This window comes from Bombina bombina, chromosome 12 (assembly GCF_027579735.1).
Source record: "Bombina bombina isolate aBomBom1 chromosome 12, aBomBom1.pri, whole genome shotgun sequence".
Taxonomy (NCBI): Eukaryota; Metazoa; Chordata; class Amphibia; order Anura; family Bombinatoridae; genus Bombina; species Bombina bombina.
This window is the reverse complement of record NC_069510.1, coordinates 41287654-41301406: the sequence shown is the minus strand read 5'-3', so window position 1 is coordinate 41301406 and position 13753 is coordinate 41287654. Positions and strand designations below refer to the sequence as shown.

Genomic DNA, 13753 nt, shown 5'->3' with positions numbered 1-13753 from the left:
ACCAAAAAAAAAAAGCTTAGATGCCGTCTCTTATTAAATAAAGATAGCAAAAGAACGAAGAAAAATTGATAATATGAGTAAATTAGAAAGTTGCTTAAAATTGCATGATCTATCTGAACCATGAAAGAAAAAAATTGGGTTCAGTGTCCCTTTAAGGGTGCAAGAGAGCTAAAACTAGTGATCAGAATCACATGTTCAATTACACATAATAGAATAATTAGACACAATATAATGATTATTAAGAGATAATTAGATCAAACAGATTGTTTGATTGAATGATAAGTAGATGATAGAAAAATGAGATAATTAATGAACAATTACAAGATACTTAGTTGTGGTCGATATAATCAGCAGTTTACACGACAGTCACAGGCAGCTAGGGTTCCCAGAGTAACGTTCTGGCCTTGAGACTCAAACAACTCTCGGCTAGAAGCAGAATAAGTGAGGTTCTTATGCCACTTTACAGATCACTAGTTAGGCCTCATCTTGAGTATTGTGTGCAGTTCTGGAGGCCATACCTTCCGAAGGATATTAAAGGGACACTGAACCCAATTTTTTTCTTTTGTGATTCAGATAGAGCATGCAGTTTTAAGCAGCTTTCTAATTTACTCCTATTAGCAAATGTCCTTCATTCTCTTGGAATCTTTATTTGAAAATCAAGAATGTAAGTTTAAATGCCGGCCCATTTTGGTGAACAACCTGGGTTGTTTTTGCTGATTGGTGGATAAATTCATCCACCAATAAACAAGCGCTGTCCAAGGTCCTGGACTTTCTTTTTCAAATAAAGATAGCAAGAGAACAAAGAAAAATTGATAATAGGAGTAAATTAGAAAGTTGCTTAAAATTGCATGCTCCATCTGAATCACAAAAGAAAAAATTTGGGTTCAGTGTCCCTTTAACAAACTGGAATCTGTTCAAAGGAGGCTACTAAATTGGTCCATAGTCTAAAAAATAAAACTTACAAAGACTCAGTGACCTATAACTAGCTTAGAGGAGAGAAGGGAAAAAGGTGATATGATAGAAACCTTCTTAATAAAGCTGAAGCTTAAAGGGACATGAAACATTTTCTATAATGATTCAGATAGAGAATGCAATTTCAAACAACTTTCCAATTTACTTCTATTATTTAATTTGCTTCCTTCTCTGGTTATCCTTTGCTGAAGGTTTATCTAAGCAAGCTCAGGAGCAGCAGAGAAGCTAGGTTCTAGCTGTTGATTGGTGGATGCATATATATGTTGATTGTGATTGGCTCACCCATGTGATACCAAGAGAATGAAACAGATTAGATAATAGAAGTAAATTAGAAAGTTGTTTAAAATGGTATTCTCTATCTGAACCATAAAAGAAAATTTTTGGGTTTCATGTCCCTTTAAAGGGATATGAATCCCATGGTTGAGATAGAGCGTGTGATTTTAAACAACTTTGTACTTTATTTCTATTATCAGGTTTTCTTTGTGATCTTGGTATCTTTTGTTAAAAAGCAGAGACGTAAGCTTAGGAGCCGGCCCATTTCTGGAACACAATATGGCAGCAGTTTTGTAAGAATGTTGTCCATTTCCAAGAGCACTAGAGGGCAGCACTATTTCCTGACATCTATGGCTACATAGGTATCTCTAACACAGAATATAATGGGAACGAAGCAAATTTGATAAAAGAAATAAATAGGAAACTTTTTTAAAATGATATGTTCTGTCTGAATCACAAAAGAAAATATTTGGGTTCCATATCCCTTTAAATGATATTTTTTTACAAAAAGCGCAACACTAGAACAAGGGTCATGATCTCAAGCTTCCTAATAGAAAGGGTGGTCGACTCATGGAATAGACCTACATTAGAGGTGGTAATGGCAAACACTGTAGGGACTTCAAGAAAGCTTGAGATAAGGATAAGGCTTTCCTATGGACTAATTAATTGTACACTTTAAAGGGATATTCTAGTCAAAATTAAACTCATGATTCAGATAGAGCATGCAATTTAAAGCAACTTTCTAATTTACTCCTATTATCATTTTCTCTTTGTTCTCTTGGTATCTTTATTTGAATGTTAACTTAGGAGCCGGCCCATTTTTGGTGTAGCACCTGGGTAGCGCTTGCTGATTGGTGGCTACATTTAGACACCAATCAGAAAGTGCTACCCAGGTTCTGAACCAAAAATGAGATACCAAGAGAATAAAGAAAATGTGAGAATAGGAGTGAATTAGAAAGTTGCTTAAAATTGCTTGCTCTGTCTAAATCATGAAAGTTTAATTTTGACTAGACTATTCCTTTAACACCTTAATGACCACAGCACTTTTCCATTTTGGGACCAGGGCTATTTTTACATTTTTGTGGTGTTTGTGTTTAGCTGTAATTTTCCTCTTACTCATTTACTGTACCCATACATATTATATACCGTTTTTCTCGTCATTAAATGGACTTTCTAAAGATACCATTATTTTCATCATATCTTATCATTTACTATAAAAAAAAATATATATATGAGGAAAAATGGAAAAAAAACACACTTTTTCTAACTTTGACCCCCAAAATCTGTTACACTTCTATAACCACCAAAAAACACCCATGCTAAATAGTTTCTAAATTTTGTCCTGAGTTTAGAAATACCCAATTTTTTCACAAACTTTAGGTTTCTCACTGAAATTATTTACAAACAGCTTGTGCAATTATGGCACAAATGGTTGTAAATTTTTCTCTGGGATCCCCTTTGTTCAGAAATAGCAGACATATATGGCTTTGGCCTTGCTTTTTGGTAATTAGAAGGCCGCTAAATGCCGCTGCACACCACACGTATATTATGCCCAGCAGTGCAGGGGTTAATTAGGGAGCTTGTAGGGTTAATTTTAGCTTTAGTGTAGTGTAGTAGACAACCCCAAGTTAGGGTTGCCACCTCGGCCATGTTTTCTTGGACACTTATGAGTTATACATGCTGCAGGGTGTGCAGGGAGGAACATGAATAGTGCTGTCCAGGTTCACAATTTTTGTGCTGTCCAGCAGCATAATGCATGTTTCCCTCTGACCACCCTGTAGCATGTGTAATTTATAAGTGTCCAGGAAAACATGGCAGAGGTGGCAACCCTACCCCAAGTATTGACCTAGGCCCATTTTGGTATATTTCATGCCACGATTTCACCGCCAAATGCGATCAAATAAAAAAAAAAAAGTAACCTTTTTCACAAACTTTAGGTTTCTCACTGAAATCATTTACAAACAGCTTGTGCAATTATGGCACAAATGGTTGTAAATGCTTCTCTGGGATCCCCTTTGTTCAGAAATAGCAGACATATGTGGCTTTAGCGTTGCTTTTTGGTAATTAGAAGGCTGCTAAATGCCACTGCGCATCACACGTCTATTATGGCTAGCAGTGAAGGAGTTAATTAGGTAGCTTGTAGGAAGCTTGCAGGGTTAATTTTAGCTTTAGTGTAGAGATCAGCCTCCCACCTGAAACATCACACCCCTGATCCCTCCCAAACAGCTCTCTTACCTCCCCCACCCCACAATTGTCCCCGCCATCTTAAGTACTGGCAGAAAGTCTGCCAGTACTAAAATAAAAAGGTATCCTTTTTTCTTTCTTTTTTTTCTTTGCATATTTACATAGGCTGCTGTGTAGGATTCCCCTTAGCCCCCAACCTCCCTGAACCCCCCCCCCCCCAAACAGCTCTTTAATCTCCCCCTCTACCTTCTTGGAACCATCTTGGGTACTGGCAGCTGTCTGCCAGTACCGAGTTTGGCTCTCTCTGCACCAGAGGGGTAAAAATGGTTATTGCATGATGTCTCGATATCGAGGCATCACTGCAATAACCGGAAAGCAGCTGGAAGCGATCAGGATTGCTTCCAGCTGCCTTCCAGACCGACGACGTATGCCATACGTCCTCGGTCGTTAAGTGTATTTTTTCTGAGAACATATAGCGTACATCGTCGGTCATTAAGGGGTTAAAGGGACAGTCAAGTCCCCAAAAAACTTTCATGATTCAGATAGAGCATGTAATTTTAAACAACTTTCCAATTTACTTTAATCACCAATTTTGCTTTGTTTTCTTGATATTCTTAGTTGAAAGCTAAACCTAGGAGGTTCATATGCTAATTTCTTAGACCTTGAAGGCCGCCTCTAATCTGAATGCATTTTGACAGTTTTTCACCACTAGAGGGCATTAGTTCATGTGTTTCATATAGATAACATTGAGCTCACGCACGTGAAGTTACCCAGGAATGAGCACTGATTGGCTAAAATGCAAGTCTGTCAAAGAACTGAGATAAGGGGGCAGTTTGCAGAGTCATAGATACAAGGCAATCACAGAGGTAAAATGTCAATTATTATAACAGTGTTGGTTGTGCAAAACTGGGGAATGGGTAATAAAGGGATTATCGTTTTAAACAACAACAGTTCTGGTGTTGACTATTCCTTTAAGAGCATACTTCATAGGCCTATGGTCCTTATCTGTCATCAAAATCTATGTTTTTAGGCCATCATCCCTAGCAGGAAATTCATCTAGTTTCATGAGTTAAACATTTTTAAGAAATTCACATACACATGTTGTAGTAACAAAAAAACAAAAAAAAGAAAGAATTTTAAAACCTTGAGAATGCATAAACTATTGGTAAAGAAGTAGAACGCAGCACAGCTTATCTCTGCATGTGGGCTGTGCACAGTGAAGGTCTCTGTGTATTTTCGGAATACCAAGGACATAGAAGCACTGAATTCCAAAGTATTAAAGGGCCACAAGTAAATATTTTCTATGCCTGTTACTAACTAACTACCCCAAATACACTTTTTATCAATAGCATTTCATTAACATATCTCTACCGTATGTCAGAAATCTTGTCTGCAAATTTAATTGTTTTCCAAACCCACTCCGTGGGTATCCTTTGCTCTGTACCAATCCGTTTACAATACCTAGGTTTCAAAATGGCGCTTTAAACACAAAGTTATTGGTTTAAGTATTTTGAACATGCAGTGCTGAAAATAGTGGGCAGGATAACGTGACATCATCGGCGAATAAAAGATATAACTTTTAGAACGTTATGAAACTTCGTTTTGGAGAAAATATAGGTCAGTAGGTTTTAATTAATGTTTATTAACTTTAATATGTTAGTTGTTTAGCTTAAAAATGATAACAGAAAGTAATCCTTTAACCCTGGACTACTATAGTGGTTCAACTTTTTTTAATTGTATTTTTATTTTTTCCCTGGTACAGATATAGAAGCTAACTAAAAGCAGCATGCCAGAATAGGCCTAGGGCAGCATGATTCATGCCTAGCTTCAACATTCTCCACAAAGAGCCCAGCATTGTTTAGTATTGCAGATGTGGATTGAACACATTCATGGAAATCAAATGAACAAATTAATTATTGAAATGAATGCTACGTTTCTTTTCCATTACTTTCACTTGATATTGATACTGTATTTCTGTGTTATGTGTAATGTATATTGCCCAGCAGTCTTACAGTATCATACTTAGGGATAGATTTATCAAGGGCTAGGAGAATTCTCCTGTGTATTCTCCTCCGAGTTCTCTGCAGTTCGCCCTTGGAGAGGCGCACCGTTGCGCACACATTTATAAAAAAAGGCACATAATAATTCTTGCTGTTTGAAAGGCGAGCTGTGGTGGATTATAATGAATTTCTCCACATGAAAAAAGGAAGTTAATTTTAAACCCGTGATTTTTTAGGTGGTATATGTGACCTCTTCAAGTATTAATTTGCATTTTACAAGGGGCAAATTTGCGCATTAATTTTGGCTTGTTACCACAATACATTTTTGCTTTAACTTTTATAATAATGACCTTGTATATCAGTTAACACATTCAAATTGTTAAAGGGGCACTCGAGCCAAAATGAGACGTTAATGATTCAGCTAGAGCAGCAATTTTAAACAACTTTCAAGTTTACTTCCATAAACAAAATGTACACAGTCTTTTTATATTTACACTTTTTGAGTCACCAGATCCTTCCGAGCATGTGCAAGAAGTCACAGAATATACCTATATGCATTTGTGGTTGGCTGATGGCTGTCACATGATACAGGAGGAGTGGAAATACACATAACTGAAATTTGTTAGAAAAAAAAATCTACTACTCATTTGAACTTCAGACATGGGGGCCAAATTATCCCCCAAATTATCCTGTTTCCGCACAAGCCTTCAGGCTTGCCGGAAACGGCAGTTATGAAGCAGCGATCTAAAGACCGCTGCTCCATTACTTGTCCGCCTGCTCTGAGGCTGCGGACATCAATCCGCCCGATCCTATACGATCGGGCGGATTGGCTGCAAATCTGCAGGGGGCGCATTGCACAAGCAGTTCACAAGAACTGCTTGTGCAATGATAAATGCCGACAGTGTATGCTGTGGGAATTTATCGATGTGCGGAGGACATGATAAGCTACATCGTATCATGTCCGCTCGCACTTTCCGAAATCGGCCCCTAAGTGCTTTTGCATTGTCTTTTTATCATGCATTTGTTGATCATGCAAATCTACTGCCTTTACTGGTCCTTAAATAACATTTTTGTTCTTTGTGGGGCAATTTTACATTTTATATTTGGCATATGTATATAGCCAAAGATAGACCTGCTAGGATAAGAAAGTACTACATCAGAAATAGATGTGAACATGACACAAGCTCAAAGACATAATGATTTCTAATGCTGTTCTCCTCAGTACCTATGGAGAACTATAATGCGTGTATTTGTAGGAGAACGTTGTGTTCTCCAAAGGTGCAAAAAAAGAAATAAATTGGTAACTGAGGTTAATGCTAAGGCGGACTCCAGAAAACGCAAAAAAAGTTGCAAATTTGACACACTGGTGGGCCATGGCGAACGCGAACAAAGTGAGAGGAATGTATAGTCGAACGTGCCCAATTTTAGACGCTCTTTGCATTATTAAATCAGGGGATTCAGTCGTATGCAGAATATGGGCACAATTTTAGGAGAATTGTTTTGATAAATCCTGCTCTTGCATTATTTTCAGCACTTACGCATTTCGCTATCTTTATATACAGAGTTACTGATCAAAAGAAACATTATCATGTCCTACAAAAATGCCCACTGACCTCTTTTTTTTCTCTCTTTACAGTCAGACCCCCTTACAGGCACCATTGGGAACCCCACAGACATCTGGAACCATGTCATCACGGGTTCAACTACGGCAGCAGCTGATGAGGGCTCAGGCGCAGGAGCAAGAGCGCCGGGAACTGGAGCAGCAGGCAGCGCAGATCATGGTGGAGCGCAGCACCATTACTCCTGCCACGCCTGCCATTAGTGTGAACACTGTTAGCCGCTCCACCTCTGCACAGGTTCCCCTCGAAGTATTAAAGGTTAGTGCACCAAATATTCTATACAGGTATGATGCATTATTTGTGTTTCGCAAAATAAAAAAAAATATTAATGCATACATAAATACCAGTGCAAGGCTCCATTAGACATTTCTGCTTCTAATAGAAGCTACACAAATAGACTAAAAGTCATCTCAAACCCAGCTGAGCTGTCGGCAGAGAGTAGCTTGGCATCACCAAAACATTTTAGGGCTAACAACCCAAGGAGTCTTTTTTTGGTTCACCATAAATAGAAATAAATGTCAAAATTAAATAAATATAGTATAAATGTCTAAAGAAGGTAGTAAAAAAACAAAAAAACATTGTTACTAAAAACTGATTTGAACCATAAAGAATACTGTACTACCAGATGCAATATAACAGAAGATACCTACACAATTTCACATATATCTGTAGATTTTGTATAGACAAACCAAAAGAAGAATATTGCAAACGGAAAATAAAAAAATACTAACAAAGTGCTTTTCAATGGTAACCAGATGAACTATCAGACCACAAAGCAGCAAGTAAAAAAGTGATAAAACTGTAAAAAAAACAATAGATATGCTAGCTGTAGGTATATGGTTATTACACAGGAAAGAATCAGGTTGGGAGGAGTTCTGGAATGCTACTGAAAGGGAAATTCCACTGTTAACCACAACTGGCTACCCCAGTGGTGTAAAATTCCACCTACTCCAATGCAAGCTCATGACAATACCAGGGTCTCTATCATACAGACCTCTTTTCCTTCCATTCCAGTTCATGTATATGTGTTACCTTAAGTCTCACTTCACTCAGTGCAGTGTCTTCATGTTCAGGCAACAGCCCAGTTTTGTTTAGTCTTAGAGCCATCTCTACACGTTCAGACTTCACCTTACTTCAGCCTTAACTAAGAGCAATGTATATGTTTAGGAATTACCTGCCTTCCACCTTAACTCACAGTCATGTGTACACATTCAGACATTACCTGACTTCTACCTTAAAGGGACATTATACACTCATTTTTTCTTTGCATAAATGTTTTGTAGATGATCTATTTATATAGCCCATAAAGTTTTTTTTTTAGATAAATGTATAGTTTTGCTTATTTTTAAATAACATTGCTCTGCTTTTCAGACTCCTAACCAAGCCCCTAAGTTTTATGAGAATACCGTCAGCTACCTTCTCCAGCTTGCTCCTGTTTGTGTAAAGGGTCTTTTCATTTGCAAAAGAAGGTAGAGGGGGGAGGGTCTTATTTGCCACTTGCAGTGGGCTTTCCAGCTACCTTTTCAACAGAGCTAAAATGACAGCTTCTAAATAAGTTTTTAAACAGTTTTATACTGGATTTTTATATCAGTATCTGTGCATCTTATTCTTTATAGTAGTGTCTATTACATGCAGTTATAGGAAAATGAGTGTATACTGTCCCTTTAAAGGGACAGTCAAGTTAAAAAAAAAAAAAAACTTTCATGATTTAAATAGGGCATGTAATTTTAAACAACTTTCCAATTTATTTTTATTACCAATTTTGCTTTGTTCTCTTGGCATTCTTAGTTTAAAGCTAAACCTAGGAGGTTCATATGCTAATTTCTTAGACCTTGAAGTCAGCTTCTGAAAGCATTTTGACAGTTTTTCACCACTAGAGGGCGTTAGTTTATGTGTTTCATATAGAGAACATTGAACACACGCACCTGAAGCTCCTAGGAGTGAGCACTGATTGGCTAAAAATGCAAGTCTGTCAAAAGAACTGAAATAAGGGGGCAGTTTGCAGAGGCTTAGATACAAGGTAATCACGGAGGTAAAACGTGTATAATTATAACTGTGTTGGTTATGCAAAACTAAGGAATGGGTAATAAAGGTGACGATCTACCTTTTTAAGCAACATAAATTCTGGTGTTTACTGTCCGTTTAACTAAGAGCCATTTATACAGGTGTTGCCTGACCAGATCCATGTGTACATATTCATGTATTTCCTGATTTCTGGCTTCAAGTAACAAAATACAATTTAATTATGCAGGAGAAATTATTCACTGCATTGAAACAGAATTCCATACAAAATAAATGTTTTGTTAGAAAAGTAAACATTGTTTTGCATTTTTGGGACACCTCGTTTGAGAAGCCTTCTATCTTACTTCCAATACTATGGCCAATTAGAGGCAGATATAAACAAGCTACCAAACACACTCAGACTTTTCTGGGGGGAGTGGAACACTTCAACTTCAGATGGTAAACTAAATATTCTAAGCTATCTAACTTACATCTCTACCAGTTCAGGAATAAGCTCATTTCTGTTTTAAAGCAGAAGCAAGTCTACAGGCTGAGCTGTTACATTCTTTGTGCCATAACTCAGAGCCAAGTGTACAATAGTAACCTCGCTTCAACCTTAACTGAGAGCCACATCAACATATTCAGGAGTGAACGCAATTCCAATTACTAAAGTGAATTGCATATTTAAAGGGATATTAAACACATTTTTTTAACCCATGATTCAAATAGAGCATGCAATTTAAAGCAACTTTCTAATTTACTCCTATTAGCTATTTTTTTGTTCTCTTGCTATCTTTATTTGAAAAATAAAGCTTAGAAGCCGGCCCATTTTTGGTTCAGACCCTGTTTAGCACTTGCTGATTGGTGGTTACATTTAGCCACCAATCAGCAAGTACTACCCAGGTTCTGAACCATACATGGGCTAGCTTCTAATCTTACATTCCTGCTTTTCAAATAAAGATACCAAGAAAACGAAGAAGAATTGACAATAGGAGTAAATTAGAAAGTTGTTTAACTTTACTTGCTCTATCTGAATCATGAAATTGGGTTTAGTATCCCTTTAACTCAGAGCCATATCTTTATTCCTAGTGGTTACATCAGTTCTGCTTTAGCTCGCTGCCAAATCTACCCATTCACAGTCCTGTTCTTCATGTTCACTAGTTAAGTCTCTTCTACTTTAACCCTGTGTCAGCACATCTGTCTTAAAGGAACGTAAAAGTTAAAAGAAAGGTACATTGTATCAATAGAGCAGATTCGTTTTTGGATAACTACCTCATTCCATACATGAATAAGTCCTATAGGATATTAAACAATAAGTCAATTATCGCAGCAGTGGGAGAATGTTACATCTTTCTAATCATAGCTATCCACCTCATTGTCTGAATAAAAAGCATCTGTGTCATGGGAAAATATTAGTCTACTCTTCATACCACTATGTATACATTATTTGTTGTGCTACTATGTATTTACTGTGTATTGTATATCTCTGTATACACAGGCTATTGTAATTCTCTGTATGCACATTATGTCATTCTGTATATAAAGTAAATTATGATGTTAAATCCTCCTACCACAGGTACAGACTCACCTGGAGAACCCCACAAAGTACCACATCCAACAATCACAGAGACAGCAGGTCAAGCAGTATCTGTCCACTACCATGGGAGCCAAGATGCCCATTCACTCCTCTGCTCCGGGCACCACAGCTGTGTCGCCTCAACCTGAGCAACAACCGCTTCCCTCAGCCAGTAGCGTCCCAAACAGCCCCCTCGCTATGCTGAAAATAGGATCTAACCCGGAGAGAGAGGTGTGTAACCTCTTTAATAGCAGAAGGCTAGAGGTATATGTTGTAATATGCTTCTTAGTAGGATGTGAAAGTTAAATGTCTGGGTGCCTTAGGAAGTGAGATGTACAAGTCCTGGTTACTGTGTGTTAGGAGGAGGCGAGTGCGCCCTAGGGTGTGAGCATTTGTGCCATGAAGTCTGTGTATTAGGGACATGAGAGGAAAGTATCCTATTGCCTATGAATTAAAAGAAGGTGAGTGGTAAGTATCTGGGTGCCACTGTAAATATTTTATTTTGTATTTTTTTAGATTGATGATGTCATTGATGAGATCATAAGCCTAGAATCCAGCTTACAAGATGAGATGGGATATGTAGATAGAGGTCATCTACCAAGCACTGTAAGTACCACAATAAAATACCAATGACAAAGACGCATACAGCAGGGAGACATAGCGCAGTATCTTACAGACATAAGACACCCCGAGCACTGACACTTACACTATGCACAAGTACATAGAAACCTAAAACATCTATATGGGGATAGATTGCAGAGGTTAGTGTTTGCTGTTACACACTCTATAGCTGGAGTCTAACTGAGCTGTTTTTGTAGTTACCAGTGTCTGGGAATATCTTAGATGTTTACTGCACTACTGGGATGTCAGCACCAGTGATTAATGTGAGCAACTCATGTCCTGCAGATCTGCCGAACATAAAGCAGGAATATACAGGTGAGAAATAAGGAAATAATCTCACTAAGCAAAAACAGAATTTATATTTACTGATACATTTACTTTGGGATGAGGAGAATCCATAGGTGTCCACAACATGTGGGATATATTTCGTGCCACTAGGAGGAGGTCAAGAGCTTTAATCCCTCCGACTTCCTCTCCCCGCATAGTTAACGTATAGTCAAGCAGAGGAGACTGATAGAAAAGGTAGGAAAAACAGAAAGCAAGGTTAAGAGGTGCGAAAAAGAACTATTGCCCATCTAATAAAAATGCGGGCGGGTCCTTTGGACTCTCCTAATCCTGAAAGAAAGAGTACAAAGGTGTCCACAACATGTTGGATACAATACCCAAGCAGAGAGTACATGTTAAGGACGGGTGGGACAAAATTATGGCAGTTCCTATTTGCCGACACTGTGGCCTGAAGGACTTTCCTACGAAAAGCAGCTTCAGAAGAAGCATAAATATCAAATAATAAATGTAGAAAAGGTATTTAGAGAAGACAAATTTCCGCCTTGCAAATCTGTTCCATTTTTGAAGGCCCAAGTAATAGATACAGATCTAGTAGAATGAGATGTTACTCTTTTTGGAGGCGGTTTATCCACAACCAAGTAAGCCTTACGAATAGCCATGATGCCAAGGCCACCGCTGTAGACTTTTGATCATTTCTGGAATATGAAAAGAGGACAAACAAGCTAGAAGTTTATCTAAAGTCTTTAGTAGTCTGAAGATATTATTTTAAGGCTCTAACTACAGCCACATTGTGAAGTATGCATTCCTAGGGTTAGAAGGATATGTGCACAGAGAAAGAACAATATTTTCTGAAGACACTACCTTCGTTAGAAAATTATATTTAGTCCGGAGGACAGATTTATCTTGATGAAAAATCAAGAAGGGTGATCAGAAGACAGGGCAGATTATTCAGAAACTCTTCTAGCGGAAGAAATGGTTAGAAGAAAGAGAACCCTCCATGACAACTTTAGATGCAAGGAGTGCATAGGTTCAAAGGGGAGACCTTGCAGAACAGAAAGAACCAGATTCAAATTCCAAGGGGGAGAAATGGGTCTAATAATAGGGTGAATTCTCACCAAGGCTTGGACAAAAGTTTGAACATCAGGTAATTTGGTCAATTGTTTGTGATACAAAACCCATAATGCCCAAATCTGACCCTTTTGCTGAAGCCTTCCCTGAGTGAAGATGGAAGAGGGGTACTGGGTCTCAAGTCAAGTCTGAGCTCCCAATAAATAATTAGATAGAAAATAGTGCATCTCTCTCCTCGGAGGCCAAGAACAAACTGGGGAGAGGAGGTGGGAGGGATTAAAGCTCTTGTGAGGGTTCTTGACCGTCTCCTAGTGGCAGGAACTATATCCCACATGTTGTAAACCCTATGGACTCTCCTCATCTTATGAAAGAAAAAGGGACAGTAAACTCAATATTAAATGTTCATGATTTAGAAAAATCATGTAATTGCTAAAAAAACTTTTACGTTTACTTCTATTATCAAATTTGCTTTGTTCTCTTGGAATCATTTGTTGAAGAGTAAACCTAGGTAGGCTGATAGGATCTCAGGAGCGTGCACACGTCTTTAGCAGTCTATAGTAGCAGTGATTGCAACTATGTATAACATTGCTATAAACATTGTTGCAAACACTGCTGCCAATTGGCTAAAGACATGTGCACGCTCCTGAGCTCACCTAGGATTACTCTTTATAAAAGGATACCAAAAGAACAAAGCTAAATTGATAATATAAGAAATTTAGAAAGTTGTTTAAATGTTCATGTTATATCCAATCTATTTAAATGTCTTTAAAAATTTAAAGTTTTATATCCCTTTAAGTTTCATTTTGACTCTTCTTTCCTTAAAGGAACATAAAACTCAAAACTTTTCTTCCATGATGCAGATAGAGAATACAATTTTAAACAACTTTCCAGTTTAATTCTATTATCTAATTTGCTTCATTCTCTTATCATTTGTTGAAAAGCATACCTAGGTAGCCTCATGAGCAGCAATGCACTACTGGGAGCTAGCTGCACATTGGTGGCTACACATATATGTCTATTGCTTCCCCATGTGTCTAGCTCCCAGTAGCGCATTGTTGCTTCTTCAGCAAAGGATACCTAGAGATTGAAGAGACTTTGATAGTAGTAAATTGGATTTGTTTGTTTTTTTAATTTATTTTTGATTGTATGCTCTT

The 13753-nt window shown here is 37.8% G+C and overlaps 1 protein-coding gene across 1 annotated transcript in view; it reads left to right on the top strand.

Annotated features, from left to right (window-relative positions):
• Window positions 1-13753, top strand: part of TFE3 (transcription factor binding to IGHM enhancer 3) — a 77532-nt gene that overhangs the window by 28499 nt on the left and 35280 nt on the right. The window contains exons 3-6 of the mRNA XM_053695677.1: window positions 7066-7306; window positions 10626-10856; window positions 11142-11231; window positions 11444-11561. Coding sequence (XP_053551652.1) covers window positions 7066-7306; window positions 10626-10856; window positions 11142-11231; window positions 11444-11561 — 680 coding nt within the window. The remainder of the gene's footprint in view (window positions 1-7065; window positions 7307-10625; window positions 10857-11141; window positions 11232-11443; window positions 11562-13753) is intronic.